A 21,057-nucleotide genomic window follows, 5' to 3' on the forward strand; every position below is an offset into this window, starting at 1 on the left:
CCAGGACAGATACTGAGGGCGAGGTGGAGGAAAATGCACTGGACCCCAAAAGTGAACACAAAGGGCAAAGGGTAGACTGGAAACCCGGGTTCTCACATCTACAAACTATGGAACCTCTGCAGCGAAGACCCTTCTCCCTGAGTCCATTTCCACACCTGCAAGATGGAAGCACTTCTACATCAAAGACTCAGAAATGGGAATGTCCGGCCACTGTGTTTTGTACTAGCCCACAGCTTAGTCATTGCCATATTTGTTTTCCTAAACTCCACTCTCTTTCTTTCAATAACAACAACAACAACAACAACAACAACAACAACAACAACAACAGAACTTGTCCTGGTGAGCATGGTGGTACAAGGCTGTAATTCCATCACTTGGAAGGCTGAGATAGAAGGATCCTAGGTTCGAGGCCAGCCTCAGTAACTTAGCAAGGTCTATAGCAACTTAGGAGACCGTGTTTTAAAATAAAAAGTAAGCTGGGTGTGGTAGCGCACGCTTGTCATCCCCGTGCTTGGGAGGCGGAGACAGGAGGATTGCGCAGATTTGAAGCTAGCTGTGCTGGCTGAAGAGGCCGTTTCGAAATAAAAAAAAATATAAAAATGAGTCTGGGAGTGTAACCTGGAGGTAGAAGGGTTTCCAGGAACCCCAGTACCACAAAAATAAATAAATAAATAAGTAAATAAATAAATAGTAAAAGAGGGCTGGGGGTGTAGCTCAGAGGTATAATGCTACTGATGTTCCACCTCCGTACCCTCCCCCCCAAAAAAAAAGAAAAAGAAAGGGAACTTAAGGCTACAAGAGAATCATCATAATGAAATAATTGTGGAAGCCAGGTCTTAAGTCCAGATACCCTCCCCACCCCTCTCCAGCTGCTCAGCATCCCTTCCCCCTCGGCCACCTTTGCCTTTTGGAAACCGCTCCGTCTCCACCCTCCCAGGACTTGGCACTAGCGGCAGCTCAATCACGGTGTTGCCCAATTTCTCTCTCCTCACCCCTCTTCTAAGGGGATGAGTCACTTCCTCTTTCTGAATTGAAATCCTAAGTTATTTATATTGTGGAGCCGGGGAATAGATCACAGGGAGAAAACAGACTGGGGAAGAGGGAATGGAGGGCCCAGATGGGAAGATATTTGGGTATGAGTAAGAATCCACAGAGAGGTTGGGCTAGGGAAATGTTTTTCAAAAGCACTCTTCCCAGAGTCAGAGTGGCTGTAAGCCAGCCACAAGAGATGCAGCGACAGGAAAGGAAGAACAAATAACAAATTAAGAATTAAAAATAATCCTCAGCGGCATTAGGCAGGGGACTGAGCAAATCATATAAATGCAAGTGGAGAATGGGGGCAGATCGAGTTCCGTATAACATTTTTCCGTGTGCATCAAATGACGCCAACGTTAATGTGCGTGAGAATGCTGACTCAGTTTATCTCTCACCTGCACCTCAAACTTAGCAATTATCTCTTTAATTACGCAAGATCTGTATCATTACTGTAAAAACATACCAGTAAAAGTTTCGGTACACGGGTTTATGCCAGCGAGCCTCTTTGATGTCCCGAAGTCAGAGATCTTGAGAACGCCGCTGTAGGTATTAATCAATACATTGTCGCCCTAGGAAAAGAGGATTCTAGTCAAAAATGTTAGCCTTCCTCAGATACTGTTGGCTTTTTAGCTCCAATAAGAAAAAGAGTCCTTGGAACAAACAAGTATGGCCATTCTGTGTTCTTCGTTAATACTTTATCTCAGTAGAAAATTCTTGACCTCATTCTTTTTTGGTTTGTATATTTTCAGTTGTTCACAATCTGCTAGCCAGGTCACAAGATCAGACACAGTTCCAAAAGAAAGTTCACTGCAGTTTACAAACAGCATGGGTCAGCTGTGTATGATATGTGTAGATGTTAAGTTATACATTTTATAGCTTGCCACTTACTTTGTCTTCTATGTTGTTTTATTTCTTCCCCTGGAATCCTTGGGGACATCACAGATAAATGGACATTTGAGTTGATTTTAGGGTAGTAATGTTAACTTATTTCCCACAGTCCAGCTTTATCAAAATTGTATTTTCTTTTTCTTTCTTCCTTCCTTCCTTCCTTTCTTCCTTCCTTCCTTCCTTCCTTCCTTTCTTTCTTTCTTTCTTTCCTCTTTCTTTTATTTTGCAGTACTGGGGGTGGAACCCAGAGGCACTCTACTTTCATGCTACGCCCCCTAGACCTATTTTTTATACTTTATTTTGAAACAGGGTCTCACTGAGTTGCAAAGGGCCTCACTAAGTAGTTGCGCCTGTCTGCGAACCGCCATCCTCCTGTCTCAGCCCCCCAAATGCTGGGATTACAAGTGTGCACCACGACACCTGGCTTTTCAAAATTGTATTCTTTTTACAGAGACTCTCATTTTATTATTTTAGAAAATCTTTAACTTATAATTTTAGTTCAGTGCATGAGTGTGGGATATTTATGAAAAGGAAAAGGGGATTTTAATTATTTTTCTTCTAACTATTCACCCTTTGATTCAATACCTAAGTAGCAATTATGAGCAAGAATACAAAGATTAACCAGCCTGTCAGCTCCTGTTTGACTTTCTACTGCTGCACCCCACCCCACTAAGCTCCCACAAAACATCATGTCCTGGGACCATAATTTATGGGTTCAGTATGATTAAGAAGCTTATTCCTTGTATAGATAAGATATGAACATAAATAACTGAATCAGAGTAGTAGCATGATATCTTATATTTCTACTGCTTCTAAGATTTACTTTTTCACTGTTCCCAGCGAATACTCATAATACAATAAGACTTTGGCAAACAAAACAATTGCCCAGCAAGGAACTCAAGAAATGAATCATGGTTCATCCTACCTTTATGTCCCGGTGAACAATCTGATTGTCATGGAGGTATTTTAATCCTTCCAGTATTTGCTTTGTATAAAAGCCAATGGTTTGCTCGTTGTCTTTTAATGGGCCCCATTTGGACCGGAGGAGAGCAGAAAGACTTCCTGTGAAGTAAAAGTGGATAAAACCTTGTCCCCAGGAGCTGCATACAGCATAGTAATAACGAGACAATTAAGTCAACATCCACTGACTCTTCACAGCCACCCAAGAACTATACTAATACTGTGTTCAAACATGAATGTAAAAATAGCCCTACTCTGAAGATGGTCATTAACATTACATTGTAAGTGAAAGTGCAATGAATTACTAACCTTAATCTAAGACATAATGACTGATAATAAAATGCTTCCAATATTTATTTATTGCCTCCTAGCAAACTTCAAGGTAATGTCAGGTATCTAATTTTTCTTCCAAAATAGGCAAATTAAGACCTGTAGTCTAATAAATCTCACTGAATTGTATTCATCTTCCCAGCCTTAGAAATGTATACATTCAAAAGAAAAAACAGCAGCTCTTACCTCCGGGGACCTGCTCCATGAATATTTTAATGAAGCCATTCTCGCTAAAGGAGCCCAGATACTGGACAATATTTTTGTGCTTCAGATGCTTATGCAAGGCTATTTCCTCATGCAGTGGCTGAGAGTATCTGAAAGACATGCAAATGGCAATGAGCTAATCACAGTCGCGAAGCCAGACTTTAGTTATAAATTAAAGCAACACCAATGGAAAGTGACAGCTGAGCATATACCCATAAATCTGATCAAAATGACCACACCTAAGGCCTTTATTTCTCTCAACAAAAATTCTATGATACTGGAGTTGTGGTTGGTGAAGAAAAAAAATGTCCTTGTTTATATTAACCCATTTGTCACAACTAACTAAAAAGGTAGTATTAGGATGTCCATCTTACAAAGAGAGAAATGGGTGCAGAGGGGATGTCTAAGGAGCCCAAGATCATACAAGCTTGGAAGAGACAGACTGAAGATTTGAACTGGGGGGAACAGAAACCACCCACACAGCTTGCTTTCTATACTAACGTGACCTTCTCTTCCACTGGTCTCCTCAACTTTACTATTCCAGAAGACTCTTGCCCAGAAAGAAAAAAAACAAATCGCAAATAACTTAAATGTTCATTCCAGTACCTCCTGAAAGTTCTATCAATTCTTTACTAGAAAACAAACAATTTCTCTTTCAAGTCTCTGAGCCCAATGCTTCAAAATCCTCACCTTACCAACAAGCCCAGGAGACCATGATTTTTACCTAATCTCCAAAGCTACCACCATTGAAAGAACAGCCTTAAACGAAGCTTCAAAATTACGTGCTTGGTATCTGTTGCTGTATCAAATTTTAAAGTATTTTATATTGGTAAACAGAACAACACTTTCAATGGTTATCTGAAGTAAAGTTTATAAACTTATGCTTAATCATCCTGAGTTCAATGTAGCTCTAATGTAATTGCTGTATAGCTTGTCAAATTAAAGATGTCAAGAAATTGAGTTTTAAAGATTTAATTGGATTTTATTAGCGACTCATGAACTAGGCAGCATCCAGTCCACATAGACAGGGGCTCCGGTGGGTAGGGCAGACTAGTTCTACCTTACTAGTTCTTGTAACGCAGTCTCAGCAGGAAACAAAGAAATAGCACAGAACCCAAAGCAATAGGTGAACCTCAGGTTCTTACCCTTGTATGGCTCAGAAAGCAGAAAGAAATTTCTTAAACTGCCTCAGGTTGACTGGGCTCCTTTTCATTGATTAATTTGAATCTTGGATTTTTTCAAAACCTGGCATGTTTGGGATCCTCCTGTCTTTGCCTTCCAAGTACTGGGATTACAGACAGGCCGCCACCAGGCCCAACTTAATATTTAGCTATGAAAAAACTACTCAACCACAAGTTTCTCTAGACTATACCTCGAGTCAAATGTCCACTGATTACCATCTAGACAAGTGGTTTCCAACCTTGATGAGGCATTCGCTTCTCCTGGAGGCAAAGAACACTGATGTCCGGATGAGCAGGTGGAGCATGTGCAAGGTTAAAAGCTCCCTGGCTGACTCTAATAGTTGGGCGGAGAATACAGTTGAGGGGCATGTGGAATGCCAGAGGAGAAAGCCGGCCTGAGATGAACAGCTCAAGAGAGAGAGAGCATGAGGCTGGACTTATATCCACCACCCTCACTTAAAACCACCCTGATTCACCATCAATTTGTTTTTAGATTGTAAAGGAAGGAAACCCAGAAGAAAATAGATACATTTGTTTAGGTGGTGTTGGGATCAGACCCAGGGCCTCCTCCATGCTAAGCACAGGGTCTACCTCTGCGCCACACCGCAGCCACCAGAAGAAGCTGCTGTCCTTGCTAAGATTGGTCTTTGCAGATGGCAGCTTGGTGAATTGTACCATGCATTATTCATAGCCACCACACCACGTTAGCAACTATCCTTTGTCACTGCTGTTCTTTTCAAGTGGAACATCTGAACTTCCCCAGGGCACGTGGATACAAATATTTTGTTGGCTGTACCTTCACAACAACAGTGTTATGGGCTTCACTGTAATTTCTCCACATCATTAACAAGAGGACACCCGGGACTACTTGTTCAAGGGCGTGTCATACAGGTGTTTGCAAACAGCACACAAATATCAACCACACAGTGATGGAGCAGGAGCTGAGAGCATTTTGTTGGTGCAGTTTGTGTGTGTACAGTGGGATTTGAATAAACATAAGCTACAAGATGATTTTAAAAGTGGTCTTTTTTCCAAGTGCTTATTTAAATCCATCTGCAGGGGGAAGAGAAGAGATGTATGTGGCTGAAGTATACTTCAGCAATTTAATAGTGATGACCCCTTTAAATTTTAAATTGTTCCAAAGTCTTCTGTGTGTATGTACTGCTTAAAGACCTATGAAAACATTTTTTTTTTTTTGGTGGGTCTGGGGATGGAACCCAGGGGCATTCTACCTCCGAGCTACACCCCCTGCCCTATTTTTTATTCTTTATTTTGAAACCGGGTCTCACTGAGTTGCAGAGGGCCTCACTAAGTAGCTGAGGCTGTCTGCGAACCATGATCCTCCAGGTCTCAGCCGACCAAATGCTGGGATTACAAGCGTGCGCTACCACGCCCGGCTATGAAAACATTTAACAAAAGTTTTAATATGACAGTTTTACATCACTCTAGGTATTTAATGAGTAACTTTTATCATTGTCTCATAAGAATTAATAAGCTTGCCTCATGAATTAACCAAGAGAAAACTCTGGTGGTATCACAAATATACATAAAATTGGAACTATACATGTGGCAGATAGCAACAGTTTTTTTCTTTGCTAATAGCTATTCTTCCCCCTATGACTTTATTTGGTAAAGAAATGGCCATGTAAAAAGCTATAGCATTTCTGGTCTCCCTGGTAGGAAGAGGTGGGCACTTTCAGCCACTGAGACAGAGGGGAAGCACACCGGGCATTTCCAGGAAGCCTGGCTTTCCTTGGAGGCAGCAGGCAGTGGCCACCTGTGAAAGTCTCACACTGAGGTGAGCAGCTGGGACCTGGGTCACTGGCTGCATGGGTGGGGCGTCTTTTCAGCTTAGGGCCGGCAGAGAAGGCCTCTCTGGGGGCTCCACATCTGAATTGAGGCCTAAATGATGAAAACAAAGCATCCTGCCAAGATCTCCATTGATCTTGGAGACACTGATGTGGCTGCAGTGGAGGTGAGACCCTAGAGGTGGTGGTCGCTCATGGTTAATGCATGGTTCTGGGTTTCAGGCTGGTTGCAATAAGAATCTGCTGAGGATTTTTTGGCAACAGTGACATGATTTTTAAAATATAGATTTTATTTTTAGAGTGGTTTTGGGTTCACAGTAAAACTGAGCTAAAGATTCAGAGATTTTCCAGATACCCCTCCCCCTGTCACGTGCTCAGCCTCTCCCACGATCAGCTTCTCCCACCAGAGTGGTGAGTTCCTTACAAATGGTGACCCTGCACTGACACTCCTCGTCACCTCATGATGTGATTTTTTACTTCGGAAGGGTCTCTAGCTTTCCTGAGGGAGGACTAAGCATAGAGGAAAGAGAAAAAGCAGAGGTGAGTGGGGAGTCCTGGTGAGTGGTCTGAAGGCTTAGGCTAGTTGTAGACACGGTGAAGAGAAAGAATAGAAAGATTCAGAGTATATTGCAGTGGTTGAAACAACAAACAGACCTAGTAACAGAGTTGACGTGGAATACGAGACAAAGAGAGATAGACCCCGGGGCTTTAGCTGGATAGACTGCCTGCCGTCCTTCCTCTCTTCCTTCCTTCCTTCCCTCCCTCTCTTCTTTTCTCCCTTTACTTCATGCTGGGGATTGAACCCTGGAGTGTTCTACCTTTGAGCTATATTCCCATATCGATTTTATTTTGCAACAGGGCCTCACTAAGATGTTTGTTTGAGACCAGCCTCAGCAATTCGGCGGTCTCTCTCTCTCTCTCTCTCTCTCTCTCTCTCTCTCTCTCTCTCTCTCTCTCTCTGTCTCTCTCTCTGTCTCTCTCAGCAACCTAGTGAGACCCTGTTGCAAAACAAAAACATAAAAAGGACTAGGGTATAGCTTAGAGGTAGAATGCCTTTGGGTTCAGTCCCCACTGTCTGTCTGTCTGTTTGGGTTCAATCCTCAGTGTCTGTCTGTCTGTCTGTCTGTCTGTCTGTCTGTCTCTCTCTCTCTCTCTCTCTCTCTCTCTCACACACACACACACACACACACACACACACCTCTTCCTTCTTTTCCTCTCTCCATGGCTGAAGTACAAGAGGACTTTTCTCCATTATTCCCGATGAGAACCTGGTAGGACATCAAAAGTTAAAACTCATAAAAGTATGGGGCAGGGGAAGCCAGGTGTAGCGGCGCACACCTGTAATTCCAGCATTTGGGAGACAGGAGGATCATGGTTCGAGGACAGCCTCAACTACTACTTAGTGAGGCCCTCTGCACTCAGAGAGATCCTGTTTAAAAAAAAAAGAATAAAAAATAAGGCTGAGGGTATAATTTGGAGGTAGAATGCCCCTGGGTTTCATCCCCAGTACCACATACACACAAAAATGGATGGAGGGTGGTTCTGTGACTGGACCTCCCCAGAGTTAACTCTCAGACTTGTCCACATGGGCCTCCAGCCACGTGTCAGCTGGAGCTCAGGGTTTCTGTCCAGCCCTGCTTCCTGTGGAGATTTCCACTGATGGATCCTACTGTGGTAAGTGATAACTCTGCGTTCACCAACTCCGTGGCAGCCTCCTGCCCTCTCCGACGTGCCCTACAAGAGCTGTTGCTTTCTCAAGTTTGTTCAGCTTTCCACTTGTTAGGATGGAAGGACAATTTCGCAGCTCCTTCCATGCTGGGCTGGTGGTGACAGTGCTTGCTCTCTACCTATGCACACAATAACCCACCTTCATCTGCCATGACCCGAGTCCAGCACACATACGGCCACCATGTTCCAGCCTCGCAAATCCTGCCTGCCGCTCCAGTCTCTTTATCCTCCCACCAGAGTTTTGTACTCAAATGACTGAACACCGCAACAGATCAACCTGAGCCAGAGTTAACTAAGATCATGGAGTGTTCAGTCATTTCATTAATTAGAATATCACCAAGTACTTTGGAAATGGCTCCTATTAGCCACGGTGCCGCACCTGCTGTCTCTCTCTGGGATTTCCTTAATAGCAATCCTGACTTGGTTGCTCAAATCCCGACCTGCGTAGACAATCCCGTAGGTGCCTTTTCCCAGCACGACTCTGTCGCCGTTTTCATCATATTCGTAGTCATACTACAAAAGAAAAAAAGGGCAAAAACATCAAGACTTTAGTTGCACTTGAAATTTCAAACTCCAATTTTCTCCCCCTGACAGCTTGTGTGGTGTGAGAGTGTGTGTGTGTGTGTGTGTGTGTGTGTGTGTGTGTGTGATCACTGCAGATTGAACTCAGGGACATTCTACTTCCAAGCTACATACCCCAGCCCAATTTTACCTTTTGTTTTTATTTTTTTTAATTTAATTTAATTTTTATTTTTTATTTATTTATTTTTTTTGGTGGTACTGGGGGTGGAACCCAGAGGCTTTCTACCTCCAGGCTATACTCCCAGGCCTATTTTATACTTTATTTGGGAACAGGGTCTCACTAAGTTGCTGAGAGCCTCACTAAGTAGCTGAGGCTGTCTTTGAACCTGTGCGATCCTCCTGTCTCAGCCCCCCAAGTGCAGGGATTACAAGCGTGCGCCACCGTGCCCAGCTACCTTTTGTTTTTAAACAGGCTCTCACTAGGTTGCTGAGACTCACTACTTGCTGAGGCTGTCCTCCAACCTGCGGTCCTCCTGTCTCAGCCTCCCTAGTACTAGGATTTCAGGCATGCACTATTACAGTTGGTTTTTCTTTTCTTTTTTCTTTTACCAAATGGCTTTAACGAGTGGAATAATGATGCAGCTTTAAGAACCAAAAACCCAAGTCTGGCATGGTGGCGCATTCTTGTAATTCCAGCATTTGAGAGGCTCAAACAGGAGGATGGTGGTTCGTGGACAGCCTTAGCTACTTAGTGAGGCCCTTGGCAATTCAGGAAGACCCTGTGTCAAAATAAAGAATAAAAACTAGGGCTAGGGATGTAGCTCAGAGGTAAAATGCCCCTGGGTTCCATGTCCAGTACCAAACGCACACACAAAAAGAACCAAAAACCAGACACTCAGCATAAAGCGGAGTGTGTCCATGTTTATGACGGTGTGTGTGCTGAGAGCTCAGTGAGGTCTACAGAGTTAAACCTGTAAATGTGCTTTTTAAAAGCCCAGTTGGATTCTTTCACCACCGGTCCTATTCTTCACTGAGTCTGGACATGTGCACAGTGGCGTCAACATCTATCCCATCTAAGCAATTTTCCTGTCATTCAGCTTCTGGTACTGTTAAAGCATTTCACTTCCTGCCAGGAGAATAAAACCATTGAAGCATTTGAGGAAGGAATTTTGAATTCTTAACAGTTGATGATGATAAAGTAAGAATTATTTTTATTTCCTTTACCATTCTCTAAGATGCAAAAAGATTTTTAAAATAAAAGAGGGAATATTTATCTAATTATTTACTTTGGTACTGGGGATGGAATCTGGAGGCATTCTACCTCTGAGCTACACACCCAGCCATTTAAATTTTTTATTTTGAAACAGAGTCTCATTAAGTTTGCTGAGGGCTTCCCTAAGTAGCTGAGGCTGGCCATGAACCTGTGATCCAGTCTCAGCCTCTCAACTACTGGGATTATTAGCGTGCACCACCAGGCCTGGCTGGAAATTTGATCCCTGATGTAAAAAAGAAATATTCATAGTTCTGAACCTCGAAGTGTCAAACCTGTCAGCCAAATCTGGAAAACTGGATCAGAGTGAAAGGGGGTACAGAGGCCATTTCATGGAGACCACCTCAGAGTTGGATGGCATCATCCAGAAAGGCACATGGTTCCATCCTTCATCTTGGACTGAACTATACCGTAATTAGGACCATTAATGACCAAGCCGTGTCATTAGACAAGCCCAGCATAAAACTATAAAGCAGCCTAAGGAAAGGCTCCTCCTACTGTTTACATTCTGCTCAAGTATAATACTGGCAGCCTACAGTTAGATGTGACTCACAGGAGGATTTGAGTTGGCCATTAGTTTTTGTTTATTATTTCTAATATTCAAAAGCTAACAAAAGATATTCTTTTAACAATAAATAGGCTCTTTATCAGTCAGACTGTTTTGGAAAATATGTTTCAAATAATTTCTAGAAAAGATAATAGCAATACTATCTTCCATTTAACATTATAAAATAATATAAAAAATAAAAAATTGGCTCAGATTTTATGATCAAGGTCATTAAGTTAGTTTGGTCATCTAAAATTTAAATTTTCATCGGACTCATAAAACTGAACACAGTGATATGCTGACTGATCCAGTCTCACCCTAAGTATTTTCCCATTCACTTTAGATAGTCCTGATTCATTCATACTATAGTCTGTGTATTTGTATTTTAATGTAATGAGTACAGCTAAGGCTAGTGGTGCATGCCTATAAGCCCAGTATTTGGGAGGCTGAGATAGAAGGACTGTAGGTTCTAAGCCAGCCTCAGCAACTGAGCAAGGCTCTTGGCAACCAAGTGAGACCCTGTTTCTAAATAAGACATAAAATAGGGCTGGGGGGGTGGCTTGGAGGTAGACTGCCTGTGGGTCCATTCTTCAGTACTACACACACACACACACACACACACACACACACACACACACACACACACCAAAACAAAAACAAACAAACAAAAAACAAATAGCGAGTCAAGCCAGGTGCAGTGGCACGCGCCTGTAATCCCAGTACTTGGGAGAGCCAACAAATGCGACATTGCACTGATGAATAATCCATGAAGAGGACAAAGGTCATGGATTTTTATGTTCATTAAAAACAGAAACTTAAAACATACAAAGCAGAGCTGATAAACTTATCAAGAAAAATAGCAAATATAAACCATAATTTGTTTTTAACAGAATTCTTTTAGAAACAGATATGTCTAGCAGACAAATTTAAAATAGAGACTCTGATGGCACAATTAACAAGTTTGATATAACATATACAGAAAGAGCTCTGCATATAAGAAAAACATATAACTCATCATGGATTTGGTCACAAAGAAATTTTCAACGAATTTTTTTTGTGGGTATAGTGTTGGGAATTGAAACCAGGGGCATTCTACCTCTGAGCTATGCCCCCAGCCCAATATTTTTTTTTCTTTATTTTGAAGCAGGGTCACACTAAGTTGTGGAGGGCTTCACTAAGTAGCTGAGGCTGGCCGTGAACCTGTGATCCTCCTGTCTCAGCCTCCCAAGTACTGTGATTACAAACGTGTGCCACCACATCTGGCTTAAATTTTCAACAAATTTTAAAGGAGAAATATTATAGACACCAGCATTCTTGAACGCAAGATATTAAAATAAGATAGTAAAAGAGGTATACATTACTTTAAGATAATGGGTTAAAAAGGAAATGATTGCGGGAATTACAAAATGAGAAAAATGAGAAAAAAACATCATGTATCAAATACCTATAAGTGTATATAAAATTATAATGTCCTTGAAGAATTCTATAATAAAATTAAGAAATATTTAAAATAAACAAGCTAAACGGTCAAGCCAAGGAAATATAGAAAGAATAATTTATTACTGTTCAATGACAGGAGAAAGGAGGCACTGGGTTAGGAACCTGAGAATCTTCCTGCTCACAACACTCAGAGAAAATAAAATAGATTTATAATTTAAATGCCTTTCTAGGCTTATATAAACATAAAAATGACTTACAGGTACTAGAAATGAATAGAGTAGAAATCCTAGAAGGTAATCACAAGAACTGAGAGTGGGAGGGGCTAAAGGCAGGGTTTTCAGTTTCACTGATCTTGGATAGGAGTTTGTCAATACTATCTGAAAAGGACCAGAGAGTGAATATTTTCAGCTTTTGAGCCAGATGGTCTTTGTAGAAACGACTCAATCCTGACATTGTAGGGTGAAAACAACGCAGTAGATATGTAAGCAAATGGGCATGGTAGTATTCCAGTAAAACCAAGATAAGTGGCTCTACTAGATCTGGTCCATGGACTGTAGTTTGATGACCTCTCATCTGGGGCTTCGGTCTTGGAGCTGGAACATATACAAACAGGCCCCTGAGGGACTAACCTGAGTGAGAGGACAGATTAGAGAAGTGGGCCCACTGCCCTGGGGTGAGAGAAGGCTGGTCTGTCTTAGACTGAGCTCTGCACGGGCAAAAACAAGTCTTCCCTGAGTACTTTGAACAAGAGCGGATGCTCATGCTATTTGGAGTTCCAATCTGCACTTACTATCACCCTCATAACTGCTCTTGAACTCGGGCCATCCCTGGGTGGCAAGGAGAAACAAAGTGAAAACATATTAAAAGGAGACTCCTTTCATAATAGCTGTTCAGGATTCTCACTGATAAGAGTAGCACTGAAAATCGAGCTCACTGCCCCCAAAATTTTAATATATAAGGAAACAATCTACCATTGGTGAAAAGATATAAGTATCAATCCTCAAAACTTCTTAGGTCAGCAAACTAAGTAGGTACAATTAACAAAATATATAAAATAAGAGCCAGGCGTGTGGTGGCACACTCTTGTAATCCTAGCATTTGGGAGGCTGAGACGGGAGGATTGTGGTTTGCGGATAGTCTCAGCTACTTAGTGAGGCCCTTTGCAAATCAGTGAGACCCTGTTTCAAAATAAAAGAATAAAAAATAGGGCTGGAGGTATAGCTCAGAGGTAGAATGCCCCTGGGTTCCATTCCTAGTACTGGAAAAAAAAAAAAAAATATATATATATATATAAAACTTTCTTTCTTTTTTTTTTTTTTTTTTTTTTTGGTGGTACTGGGGTTCCTGGAAGCCCTCCTTCTTCCAGGCTACACTCCCAGACCTATTTTATATTTTTGAAACAGGGTCTCTTACGCCAGCACGGCTGGCTTCGAACCTGCGTGATTCTCCTGTCTCCGCCTCCCAAGCGCGGGGATTACAAGCGTGCGCCACCACGCCCGGCTATAACTTTCTTTTAAACAAGAAAGAAAAAGATATTCTTAAAAACACCAGAGAGATTTGGGACAAAACCAAATATAACTTTCAGAAATCAAACCCTAAATAGGAAAGATAAAAATAAATTCACACTCAGATATGATATAGGGAACCTATAAAATACTAAAATACTCAGGGGAAAAAAAAAGAAGCAGAGCTAAAAAGACAAAGTACTCACACGGGTAACTAACCAGACTCTGGGGGCCACAGGACATGTTGGTAGCAGTTCCAGGTTATTTATTTTCCCCGGGTTTCCAGGCACCAGTGGAAGGCAGCAGTTAGTATTTCTTGGAGAAAACCTATGCCAGGGCTGGGGTGAGGTCTGGCCTCCCCATCCTGGAGCCTTCTCTGGCTCAGGACAGAGGTGAAGCTCTGCAAAGGAGGTGTCTGCCTCCCTGGTGGCAACACTGAGCACCCACTGCAAGGCGCCCAGGAGAACATTAGAGAACACTCCTCTGCTGCCTCTCTAACATAAGGCTGAAGATTCCTGTCCAGGGCAGATGGCCAAGGAGGAAGGGGTTAGGCAGCAGGGATCCGCAAGCATTTTGTCCAGCTTTGAAGATAAAATGAGGCTCTTACAGAGAGGCTTCAAAGGATGTCACCCTAAAAAAGCCCAAGTCTCCACACTTAATTTCTACAGTCCATCCTTTCTGTGATGTGTGGACTAGAATCCTACCAGCCGCAACCTTCAACAAAGATGCCCTGCTTCGCCGATGTGCCTTCTCAAAGGAATAGAAATCAATGCACTAACCTAGAATCACCACCACCTTCTATTAGTACAACACTTAATACTTTAAAAGGAAAAAAAACCCAGCTTTAATTAACCTACCTCATTTGACTACCTCTGTCATAGTAAGGAAAGTCTGTGATTACAATATATGAATGATCAGAAACATCTTTTCCAGTGAAAATGTTAGATTTATGGTTTAAGGCCAGACCCTAAGATTCAAGATCTTACTACTATGGAGATCAATGTGGAGGTTCCTCAACAGACTAGGAACGAAATCACCATATGACCCAGATATACCACTCCTCAGCATCTTTCCAGAGGAATTAAAGTCAGAACACTGCGGTGATACATGCATATCTGTTTGTAGCAGCACCATCCACAAGAGCCAAATAATGGAACCAACCTAGGTGTCCATTAACAGGTGAATGGATAAAGATGATGTGATACATACATACAATGGAATTTTACTCATTCATAAAGCAAAGCAAAATTATGTCATTTGTAGAAAGATGGATGGAACTAGAATATTATGCTTAGTGAGACCAACCAGTCTCAGGATGTCGGGGTTGTACATTTTCACTCATATGTGGAAGCTAGAGAGAAAATAGGAAATGTAAGGAACTTAAGACAAACAGGAGACCAGTAGACTAGAGAAAGAGGATTGGGAGAGGGGGAAAAGAAGGACTAAGGAGGGAAGCAGTTAGGATAATACTCTGCGCATATTTGAAGGTATCGCTCCCCATCTCTAACATGTTTGGAGAGGCAGGAGGAGGAGCGGGGTGGGATGAGGAATTCAACAGGCCAAGTGCTGTGTGTGTATGTTTGTACCCTTTGAATCTCACTATGATGTATAATTACAATGTAATAAGAAAAGTATGCAACATGTTTTGTGTTCTTTTCACTACCAATACTGTAGAGGAACCCAAGTACTGCATAAGAACTTATAAATTATATTAACTAAATTATCCAAACACTAGTATTATAAAGATATCCTCATGTATTGCCAATAATCACTGCCTTTTCTATGTGTGTGTGTGTGTGTGTGTGTGTGTGTGTGTGTGTGTGTGTGGTACAGGAAATAGAACTCAGGGGCATTTTACCTCTGAGCTACATCCCCAGCCCGATTTTATTCTTTTACTCTGAACAGGGTCTCACTGAGTTGCAGAGGGCCTTACTGAATTGCTGGAGCTGTCCGCGAACCTGTATTCCTCCTGTCTCAGCCTCCCAAGTATTGAGATTACAAGCATGCACCAGCACGCCCGGCTTTCAGTTGCCTTTTCAAGCAAACATCTGGTAACCACTGCCCTCTTACACTGCATTCTTTACTCTGCCTTACTCCATGTGGCAAATTGATTGACAGATTCCTAAAACCTCACAAAACCATGATACACCTCTAGCGGCTTCAGTGCTACTGGTCTGAATCAGGCTTTTCTTCTGTACTAACTCTACAGAGGCATAACTGGCCTCCCTGTCTCCTCCTCTCTCATCATTCCTGTTCCCCAATATTCCTTCCTCAAGTTGACAGTGAGCCTTGCAATGTCCAATGTTTCAAAGTAAGCCACTGCCTCTCCTCTACTGGCACCTAGTTGTTTTGGGGATAAAATCCAAATTCCTTATGCACAGCATAAATGCCTGATGTGTGCATATATGCCTCTACTGTCTTGTTCTTCATTAAGATGTATGACTACAATGCACCAATTAAAAAAAAAATTAAAAATGCCCATCAGGATCTTATTGTTGCTTCTGTTTCCAACCTTCTCTCTCATCAATGTCTTCTTTCTCTGGAATGCTCAGGAGGTTTCCCAGACCCTGGCCTTACCTAGGCTGCCTTTTCTGCCTAAGCAATTGCACCTCATGCTTCAAAAGCAAGCTCTAGGATGCTTTCCTGAACTGTCCCACTGGCCCTCAAAAGCAGTCAGGCTGTGGCCTGCTGTGTCTCCCAGGCCTCTGCTCTTGCCTTCGCTATCTTCCTGCTCATCTGCATCTTCATGTGGACCCTGGTTCCCCTGCTCTGGGAGAACCAGGACCTTATCTTTAATCACTCATCTTAGCAATAGCTGCCCTGCAGTAGATACTCAGGAATTATTTGCTTAATTAATCAGGTTATAGAAAATGTTATAAAAAAATTTCTTTAGCCAGGCGCCAAAGTAAAACATTTAATGTCAGCTTCAGTTTATTTTTTGGCTGAAATTTTTTTCAATAGTGATATTTATATAGCTTAGTGAAGAATTCATTAGCTTTGATGGGGCTGCTTGACTTTCAGTGTGCCTCAGGAATCTAAAGCATCTAATGACTATGTTTTTAAAAATGTGTTATGCATAGAAATTGACTCCGGTTGAAGAAAGTGGTCATAAGCAAACATGAAGATAACTTGTGTGTGTGTGTGTGTGTGTGTGTGTGTGTGTGTGTGTGTGTTACTAGGGATTGCACCTAGGGACATTATACCTCCAAATTTAATCCCCTATCCCTTTTTAAAATTTTTTGTTTTGTTTTGAAGATCTCAATAGGTTTCTGACAATCTTGCTAACTTGTGGAGGCTGATCTCAAATCTGATTCTTCTGTCTCAGCTTCACAAGTACTGGAGTATTATGGGCATGTGCCCCCACACCCTGCTCTAAAGAACTTTGCATAAGACCAATGTGACTTATTTAAAACCATCTCAATGGATAATTAGTGCTTTGTTTATTTTTTAATCTCTTCTTTCTGTCTTTACAAGGTAAAGATACAAATTGAAGCAGCAGTTCTGAGAAGTTGAGACAAAAGGTCGGTCTGGCCTGTAAGGACAAAGTAGTGCAGGGGCCAAGGAGGACAGGGGCTGTTATCTGACAAGTATGGGGGAGAAAAGTAGGGTTTTACAGAAGAGGGGATTCTATTACACTGCTTATATATTTTGCATTCTATTTCTATGGTAATAGTTTAGCAAATCAGGCTGTTGCTAGGGGAGACACAATTGCATTTCAAATCAATGGTGGGAATACTTTCAGAATCATCTCTTTACTGTTGCCCACCCAGAACAATCTAAACTGGTGCTGAAAAGAGAATCAGCACTGGAGGTCCACATGACAAGGCCCCGTATCAAAGCAGTGAATCACCCTGTCCTTGAACCATCCAGGGACCCACAGAGAGAGGAGAGGCAGCCGTAAGATCCAGGCACTTCCCTCTAAGCCCTCAGTGCCTTGAGCGAGCAGACACCGCAGACACTCAGAGAGCCGTTTTGTTCATTTCAGTCCCTATTCCCTCTTTAGTGTAACTGACAACAGCATTAATAATATTGCGAGAAAGCCACACACAGCAGGTACAGACATTTAGTGTAAGCGACCTCTCCTCTCTTCACTCAAGTATGTAACTTTTTTGTTTTTATTTACTTTCTGCAGTACTTGGGAGGGAACCTGGGGCCCCCTGCACATTAGGCAAACACTCTTCCACTGAGCTGCAGCCCCAGAGCATCTTAATGAGCCTCCCTGGCTTCCCTGTCAACACCCCCACATCCCTGCTAACACTGTAGCTTCCTCAGTCCCTCTCTGCTTTATTCTTCTTCTTAGCACGGATCACTAACATATTATCCATTTCTCTTAGGTATGTTTCTAGTCTGTCTCTCATTAAAATGTAAGCTCAACACCGATGGGGATTTTCTGTTTTGTTCTGTGCTGAATCCTCAGCACACAGAATAATGCTTACTGTACAGTAGGCGCCCCATAAATATTTGTTGAGTGAATTACTGAGATCCACTTGGACCCACTGATGTGGATGGAGATTATTTTAGGCTGAAAACATGTGAACAAACAGTGACTATAGAAAAACCATAGAGCTGATCTATATGTTTTTTTTTTTAACTGACTCAAGCAAAAGCCCCCTGAGAATATAGCTGCCATAAATCCTCTCTCCAGGAGTTTGCAGAGAGGTCCGCTCGAATCTAGATCAGAAATTACACAAACAAAACTCCAAATTTCCTGTGCTTTCCACTTTTTCTTTCTACTGTTTCTCATTACTGCCCCCATCTGTTTTCCTCTGACGTTCCAACCCCAGCCCCTCTTTCTAAGATGAGGCATGAACCCTAGCTCAAGCTGCCTGAGGACTCACTTCTCTACCCCGTCAGTCTCTTCGTTCACTTACACTAAATGAATGGCCTTCATCCTTCCCCCGTTAACTTATCTTTTGTCTGTTAATTTGCAGCCCTCCAAATACAGAACAAAAGTTGGTAGAGAAGGAAGTTTTTTTTTTTGTCCTACAGAATGAGTGAATAGCAAACTGCTACTCATATCAGACACCACTTTAAGTGACATATTTTCTTAGATGTTGAGGTAACTGTGGGTGTTCAGCTTCAGATCTGTACAAAAATAGAAAGAGGATGTTCAAGAAAAACAAGCCCGTTTGCTACTTGATGATTCCAGATTGTTTTTTTTTTTTTTTTTTTTTTTGGTGGTACTGGGGTTCCTGGAAGCCCTTCTACCTCCGGGCTACACTCCCAGACCTATTTTATATTTTTATTTGGAAACAGGGTCTCTTAAGCCAGCGAGGCTGGCTTCCAACCTGCGCGATCCTCCTGTCTCCGCCTCCCAAGCACGGGGATTATAAGCGTACGCCACCACGCCCAGCTCCAAATTAATTTTAAATAGATTCCAACCCAAATTTCACTGTGTGCTAATATGTGCTAATGTTTGTGAGGCCAATCATCTGAAAAGGAAGTGATAAGGTCTTTCATCATCCTGCAGATGTTTCAACCAAAGGAAAATGTCCTCTTGGTCTTGCTGGTCCCCATTCCACCCAGCAGGGGAAATGCTCCCTCTCCTCTCCTCTCCTCTCCTCTCCTCTCCTCTCCTCTCCTCTCCTCTCCTCTCCTCTCCTCTCCTCCTCTTCCCTCCTCCTCCTCTCCTCCTCCTCCTCCTCCTCCTCCTCCTCCTCCTCTTCTTCTTCTTCTTCTTCTTCTTCTTCTTCTTCTTCTTCTTCTTCTTCTTCTTCTTCTTCTTCTTCTTTTCTCTTTCTCTCTTTCTGTGTTTCTGTCTGTCTATCTGTCTGTCTGTCTCTCCTTGCAGGAAAGTGTGCACGAGCAGGTGCATCAAGCCAGCTGCTCTGAGTGCTCAGGTCTGTGTCAGTCCTAAGACAACTGGATGTGTAAAAAAAGAACAAGGAAGGGAAAAAAGGAGGGAGGAAACACTACCAGTGGGTATGTGTTTGGGAGAAAATAAAAAGTAGAAGCAATGTGTTTCATATTAAGTATTAAAAGGACCTCAGTAATCTGCACCTACTTTTCATGGAAATAAAAAAGAGAGGTGAGATGGGGATACATCAGGTTAAGCAACCATCCAGCCAGCTTCCCAATGCCTGCTGTGCCCCTCCAATCCATATCCCTCTCTTCCCAGTGTGAGGTACTAAACAGCTTTATTTTGTCCCTCATTGATTTTGAAACCCTTCAAAGCCTTCTGATGGGACTTCTTCTGCTTGGACTCCAGGCACCAAGTGATACTATGATTAAAAGAGACGTAGGCCCAACGTCCTAGGTGGAGATGTTAACAGTTCAGGGCAAACCACAGAAGAACTCAGCACATAAGCAGAGGCAGGGAAAGGAGCAGAAGATGCCATGGGAACAGAGGGAAGAGGGAGCGGGGCTGAAAAATCAGAGAAGTGACACTTGAGCTAGACCTCAAAAATCAGGGATGCTGCCACTTAGTGGGGCAAAGCAGCAAATCTGGTGGAATTGCGCGTCTGCCTTTTGTCAGGACCAGAGGCAGGAAATAAAAAGGAACTTGGCGCTGGTGCATCACAACATGAAGAGGAAACGGAAAACCAGAGCCAGAGGGTTAAGGACACTCTATAGTGCAGAAATCTCCTCCTACATAGAGAGCAAAACAGGCTTTCAGTTGGGGGAGCCCAATTTAGTTTAAGGGTTACATTCCCATGGGAGATCTCCCTGATGGTGCAGAATCAGGCCACGTGAGACTGGGGGAGGGAAAGGCTGACTCAAAGAGGCTGGAGAAAAATCTAGGCAGGAGGGTAAGAGGCTGGGACAGAGGTTTCTCTGCACGGTCTGGCTTGGGTTGCTGGCGAGATGCCCTTGCTCTTAATGAATATTTGGAAGGCCACATGAGCAACAGGGCTGTGTTAAAACCCTAATGGTTAACTGTCATCAATTGCTCAATGAGTACAACCCAGATTTATTAACACATTAAGCTATTTGGAATATGGGTTCATAATCCTTCCATGACAGCATTCAGCCTTGAGTCAAAACACATGGCCTTGAATCAAAAGAAACAGTCTCTGTATAAACAGAGAGAAGTCTTTGAGAAGTTGTAACCATGTACAGTTTGTATCAGTCCTGAAAATTAGTTTAAATATGAAAGCTGGGAAGGGATTAAAGATCTTGTTCAACTCAGTTTAAGGAATGAACTCATCTCAGCCCAGCAGGACTTAGCTTTGAACAAAGTTACAGAATGAACTACTGGCAAAGTCAGAGTCAAAGTTAGAACCCAAGGGTCCTGCCAGGCATGGGGATCTCAGTAGGTCCAGATTTTATTTCTTGGAGGAAGGGTCTGTTCATAACCCAAGGGGTCTGAATCCATTACACAACTGCACTGCTCCAAATCAAATCAAAGCAAAACAAAGCAAAACAAAACAAAACACACCTAGTACTGAAGTCAGAAGGAAAAGCAGATCTTAACCTGGGCTTCTAAGCAGCTTTCCAAATGGAAGGAAATCTAAGGATTAGCTTTGAATTAGTAGTTTACAGAAGCACATTAGTAATGTTTGTTGAATGTTGATACCACCCTAAGTGAAGATAAAAATAGCAAGAAGCATTTCCTAATCACTCATTCTTTCCCAGCATATTTACTTTGTTTTGGCCCAAGGCTTCAAGAATAACTGATACCTGTATTGAAACCATTTTC

General features: G+C 42.4%; 1 protein-coding gene across 1 annotated transcript in view; it reads right to left on the bottom strand.

Moving 5' to 3' along the window:
• The window catches only part of MAP3K5 (mitogen-activated protein kinase kinase kinase 5), a gene marked incomplete at both ends in the record, with an annotated part of 219,913 nt that overhangs the window by 54,317 nt on the left and 144,539 nt on the right, over positions 1-21,057 (bottom strand). The window contains 4 exons of the mRNA XM_080700133.1: positions 1,499-1,604; positions 2,849-2,985; positions 3,400-3,527; positions 8,514-8,647. Of these exons, the coding sequence (XP_080556259.1) occupies positions 1,499-1,604; positions 2,849-2,985; positions 3,400-3,527; positions 8,514-8,647 (505 nt within the window). The remainder of the gene's footprint in view (positions 1-1,498; positions 1,605-2,848; positions 2,986-3,399; positions 3,528-8,513; positions 8,648-21,057) is intronic.

This window comes from Muscardinus avellanarius (genome assembly GCF_963383645.1).
Source record: "Muscardinus avellanarius genome assembly, chromosome: 8".
Taxonomy (NCBI): Eukaryota; Metazoa; Chordata; class Mammalia; order Rodentia; family Gliridae; genus Muscardinus; species Muscardinus avellanarius.